The sequence below is a fragment of the Meleagris gallopavo genome, chromosome 5 (assembly GCF_000146605.3).
Source record: "Meleagris gallopavo isolate NT-WF06-2002-E0010 breed Aviagen turkey brand Nicholas breeding stock chromosome 5, Turkey_5.1, whole genome shotgun sequence".
Lineage (NCBI taxonomy): Eukaryota > Metazoa > Chordata > Aves > Galliformes > Phasianidae > Meleagris > Meleagris gallopavo.
The window spans coordinates 26,363,907-26,369,601 of NC_015015.2; the positions used below are offsets into that span (position 1 = coordinate 26,363,907).

General features: G+C 40.2%; 1 protein-coding gene across 8 annotated transcripts in view; it reads left to right on the forward strand.

The window, feature by feature from the left end:
* The first annotated feature begins 3,136 nt into the window (after nt 1-3,136).
* MAP3K9 (mitogen-activated protein kinase kinase kinase 9) overlaps nt 3,137-5,695 on the forward strand; it is a 102,625-nt gene continuing 100,066 nt past the window's right edge. For 5 of the 8 annotated variants that reach the window (XR_004159910.1, XR_004159909.1, XR_002115179.2 and 2 more), the window contains exon 1: nt 3,229-3,562. Coding sequence is in view for 1 of the 8 variants with exons in the window: in XM_010711511.3 (XP_010709813.1) it covers nt 3,331-3,562 (232 nt within the window). In the remaining 7 variants the exon portion in view is untranslated. Of the gene's footprint in view, nt 3,563-4,021; nt 4,095-5,695 lie in introns of those variants that run through there. The other 3 variants (XM_010711511.3, XM_019615611.2, XM_019615613.2) reach the window with 3 other exon arrangements.

A 5,695-nucleotide genomic window follows, 5' to 3' on the forward strand; every position in this document is an offset into this window, starting at 1 on the left:
CGTCCTTCTGTGGGCTGTAAACCTTCAAACGGCTGAAGCTTCGTGGCTGGGTGGCGGTGCAGCCTCCGGTGGCTCCCCTTTAAGAATGTCCTTAAGGAGAGAGACGTTGCTGCGTGGGAAGCGGTTGCTTTCTGCAGTGGTCGTTTGTTACTCGTTCATTATTTTCCTTGCTCCCAACCAGAAGTCTATTATGTTTTACTCCTATGTTCATTTGTGTTAGCAGGTTCCCGTTTGCCATTTCCCTACTTATAAACGCTGCTCAATAACATCTCTGAATGAGTTTTATCAGAGTTTGGATATTTGGGCCTACCTGAGAGTTGGGTGATTAAGATGTGATGCTGAAAGTATGGAGGGGTTGGTTTGTACCTAATTTCAGAGCAGTTTTGAAGCCTTTGAGCCATTTCATTTTTGCTTATTTTTGCTGCCACGTACAATTGTGGAAAGTGAGACAAGATGGAATGGTTGTTATTAGATCTTGTCTCTATCAATATTGACAATTCAGGCAAGAATAAAGTTGTGGGTTGTTTTTTTCTTTTTGTGGGGGCAGAGGTGAATCTTCAGATGAGTAGTCTTTTCAAGAAAGTAAAAGGGATAAAGATACTTCGTCCTATCTGGGACGTATCTCCAAGGAATACAACTAATAGCTTCTTTTTTTTCTTTATTCCACATCTGCTTGAAAGCATTTAAGTGGAGAGTTCAGTAATTTGTAGAATTACCCTTGGAAATATGAAAAGACTGCTGGGCAGCGGTGGGGCTCGCTTTCATGCTGGAAAAGTGTAGGGTATTTTTTCCCACATGCAGAAAATGCTGCAAATGCTCAGTAGGTTTGCCTCTTGATAGCTGGGAAGAACCATTTCTACAGAGATTCTTGAAACCTCAGCTCCTCTCATGCTTTGGACTGTTTAAGCACAGTCTTTGTAACTATTTATTCTCCTGTCCTATTACACTTTCTGTGGCAAGGTAGTTCAGGAGCAGTTGTGGGGATGCACCATCTCCCTTTATCCTTGTTATCTTACCCTTCTGTTGCCCTAACAGGACAGTACTGCCTCTTTTCTCAAGTAAGCAACCATATGTTCATGATGGAATAGAATTTATTCCCCTGCAGTAAGTTTTTAACGTGCATTCTGGTGGTGGGGTGGTGTTTGTTTTTGTTTTTAGGAAACAGTAAGATTTGGACAGGTAGAAAGGTTGGTTGCTGTTGAACTGGGTTTTGAAACTTGACATTACAGATCTGCCCTTCAGAAGGAGTGATGCTCCCTTGTAGAGGTGGCACTGCTAACTCGAGGGCTATTTCGAGTACCGATCCACTGTTAACTTGCTTAATGGAGTAATACAGAGTAGTAATTTGTAGCACCTCAGTGCAGAAGCTATTTTTAGTTGCTTCCTGAAGTTTATCTTCATGTATCATGAAGGTGTTGGAGTGCAAGGGCTTGAGACATTGCTTCCACTGATAGTTGTGGTAGCGAGTGGCTGCACGCTGTCAGCCATTCTGATAGCGCTCAGCCGAGCCTTGCCTCGATACCCTAAAGACAACTACGAAGAATGCTCTCCCTGCATCCCTATTGAGGCTGTCAGCAAGGGGTCTATTTGAAGGACCCTCATTTACACTATGGGCTCTTATGCATGACAGACTCAGCTAAGTGGCTTAATCATATGGTGTAATGAATACCGATTAAACAACGATTACTTTGCAATTGTCAACTTCACCACCGGTTAATGGCGTACCGGCTCTGTAATTTCTTTTCAGTCCAGGACCAATGATATAGCACTTCTTAAGTTCTCCAGCAATACAATCTGCACCCTGTATGTTCCCATTGTCTTTACAGTTTATTATAGCATGTCTGATAAATTAACTTGAGCTTAGAGAAGGAGTTAGTGTGTTCAGAAAGATAAGGGGAAATGAGTCTTTTATATGCTACTGTAGCAGTACAAACGAGTCTGTGAAGTTAAACTAAATCAACACAAAATACTTCTTTAATTAAAAAGCTTGTCTAAAAGTGAGCTTTTTCCTGATTAAACTACTTTTGAGGATGAGAAGGCCAGTCTACATTAAAGAAACGTACACACATTCAAGGCAAAGCTAAGATTGTTCCTGCAAATAAAAGAACTCATTTCAAAATTCCGTGCAGTGTCGTGTCTTAAATTTCACCTGGAAGCGTAAATCTCGCTCGTGTGCCCCAGACTGCTTCAGCTGTGCACCCAGCAGGGCGTTGCTGTTTGTGAAGGGGTGCAGCTGACGGCACCCGCGCCGTTCGGCTTCCGTGCGTGGCCTTTTCCTCCCGGCGCGGCCCCGGGGGGAGCTGTCCCTTCAGCACCGCCGCTGTCCTGCCGCGGGCTGGCCGCGCTGCGCTCGCTGCCCGCGAGTCCTGCTGCGGGCTTACGTGTTTGGTTCTTCTCGGGCTTATCATTGACTCCATTGTTCGTGGAACAATAGGGAAAAGAAAACAGGCATTCTTATTATGCGCTATATGCAGTAGTAAAAAATTGTTTTCCTTATTGCTGGCCGTGCATGCTCAGTATGCAGTCTGATCCATCTGTTTGTCACACAATCGTCAGTACTGCCAGAATTGGCAGAGAGATTTCATGGGGAACAAGTCTGCAAAGCTTTTGAAGTGTGGAGAAATAAGCTTGATTTTGGAAGGACTAAAATATTGTTAGTGGCATTTGAATAAAAACTTTCAAATATGGATGAATTCAAGAGAAGATGTTTGATGTTAACTTTTAACTCTGTAACAGTGAGCACTGTAGTCACATCAGTGGAGATTAGCATGTGGCTATCTCTGGTTTTAGTTTTCAAAATATTGCACCATCAATGAGGGCAAGAAATTAGGATTTATCTTTAATGGTGTTTCAGCATGTTAAGATGATGATATCTTTAAGTGTATCATACACAGCTGTGATGTTGAAATCATCACCATTGAGTGACTACTTTATGGAAGTTTTTATAATACTACAAATTCTTTTTTATTGTATTAGTTCTTAAAGAAATATTATCAGAAGGGACTACTGCTTCCATTTGTGTAATTTTGGGTAGAAAATTGGCCCATCTTATAAGGCTAAGGGTGAGGTTGGGCAACATGGACCTTGAGTTAATATACGGGCTGCATAGTTGCTAAACATTTACATCTCGTTTTTTTTTTTTTCCTAGTCTTGGAGATCGACTTCTCAGAACTTGTTCTGGAGGAAATCATTGGCATAGGGGGCTTCGGAAAAGTATATCGAGCTGTGTGGATAGGAGATGAGGTTGCTGTCAAGGCAGCTCGCTATGACCCTGATGAGGACATCAGCCAGACCATTGAGAATGTCCGCCAAGAAGCCAAGCTTTTTGCGATGTTAAAGCATCCCAACATCATTGCCCTCAGGGGCGTATGTTTGAAGGAACCTAATCTTTGCTTGATCATGGAGTTTGCCCGTGGAGGATCATTAAATAGAGTGTTGTCTGGTAAAAGGATACCTCCTGACATTTTAGTGAACTGGGCAGTACAGATTGCAAAGGGAATGAACTACTTGCATGAGGAAGCAATTGTTCCTATAATTCACCGTGACCTGAAGTCCAGCAACAGTAAGTGCTTTACAATGAACAGTAAGGGAGCTGGGATCAATTTTCAGAAAGAAATAGTATATAGAAGAGAGGGGAATAACTCTCAATCAGGAATCCTTTCTTGTGAACCACTGTATCCTCTAATTTAATCCCAGAGGGGTTTAGTTGTCTACAGTATGGTGCTACAGACCACAGAAAAACATGTGAATTCTGTTACTTTATAGAAGTGACTTAAGTGACTGAAAAACTGTAATTGGAGAATTCTTCTGTAGCAGTTCTCATATGTACAATGTCTTAGCTCTTCTGGCACTTAACTGGATTCCGGTGTGTTGGGAAGTGCTTTTGAGCTTAAACTATGCACCTTCTTTCTACTTCTTTGAGGGATAAAAATGTCTTCTGGAAAGATTAATGCCCTAAAGCTTTTATTTTCCTTGCTATATTTTGTTGCATATATGAGATATAAACCTAATTTCCTTACAGGAGATAATTTCTACCAAGTGGGAACTTCTCCCAGTCCCTCACAGAGCTAGTGTTGACAGAAGCGTTAATTCAGGTAAATGAAATGAACCAGTACACCACAGTCTAGAGCTGATGTTTGTGGTGTTACATGGGATGCAGCTGACCCATTAAATTACCTGGACTAGAGCATCAGTAATTACGATTCTGGATTCTATTTCATGAAAGCAATTGCATTGTTGTCCTCAGTCTGAGGACTCCTCTGTCCACAAACTGAGGAGTGGGTTTTTTTTTGGTAGTATATCTATTTTTTTCTCCAAACTTTACCTTGAAGTCAAATGCACACATGGAACCATTATTTATGAATGTTAAAGCAAACTGCTGCAGTGACTTAATGATCATCTCCATCCTGATGTCAGTTTGCAACTGTTTAGCTTTGGCCTCTCTCTGTGCTTATTTCTTGTCTAGATGACAAAAGAAATCAACTATCTGCATGTTAACTGCAGTGATTTAGTTAGATGTGTTAGTATGAATCCATTTTTATTTATGACTTGAATTAATAAGTGCTATGAAATGGGTGGCTGAGATGCAGGCACATGCCCTCCTTTGCTTTGAGGAGAGTAACATCTAGCAGAGAGGTCTGACAGATGGGAATTTTAATATCTTAAATAGATTTGTTAGAGCTGGTATTAACCATTACGATGCTATAAATTTCAAGTCTGCAGAATCTCCCTATGCTTTTTTGGCCTTTAATCTTTTTTTTTTTTTTCCGTTAGAACTAACTAGGTATGTTCACTGCCACAAGTATTAACTTTTATTGGTGAGTTTGAAAATAGAAACTATGAATTTTCAAATTTATTTCTATATTATTCTTATGCTACTAAAGTTTCCCTTTTTTCTTGAAAAATCAAGGCAACCTTAACATCTAAACTTCTTCCCTTTCAAGTGGCAATACGTATGGCCATATTAACAAAGTGAGAAGGAAGATTGAGTGGTAGTGTTAATTAAGGAAAGGCTGGCTTCATCTGTGAAAAAGAAATAATTAAGTTAAGAGTTGCTTACCTAAGCAAATGCTATCTTATTTCATTAGCAGGCTGTTAAGACTTGATTGCTTAATGTCTGAACATTTTTGAGGCTTAGAAGGAAAGCTAATTCTAAAATAAACTGTTGTTATGTCCTGGCTTTTCACTGTTTTGTTCAGACGAGAGACTACTAGTTGTGAAAGGAAAATGTACCAGACAGAGTACCAGTGAAATGAGAGGGACACGGGCACACAGGATTGCCAATGAAACTCAGATATGGGTGTTAGAAAGCATCTGTTCTGGCAGCAAAGAAAAAAAAGTCTTTTGTCACAGTGATTCAGCAGTACATAATTTGTGCTGCACTGTAAATCTTCAGTGAGAAGTGAAAGGTTCTGCTAAATAAATTGCTAGAATTTTCCTCATTTGGGAAGAAACAATTGGAAGGGAATAATCAATGAGAATGCCTTTTGAATAATTCCAGGATGTTCTGTGTTTGGAGCAGAGGGGGAGAGAATTTCTAATTATTATTGCATCACCATGTATACGTTGTTTGTGTTTTGTGTGGTTTTCTGATGTACTTTTCTATTGCTGTGGATAGTTGAGAATGAATTAAGTTATTGGCTTTATGGCTGAAGAATTACAAGCTTGTCACTTTTTTTTTTTTTGGTGGTACAAG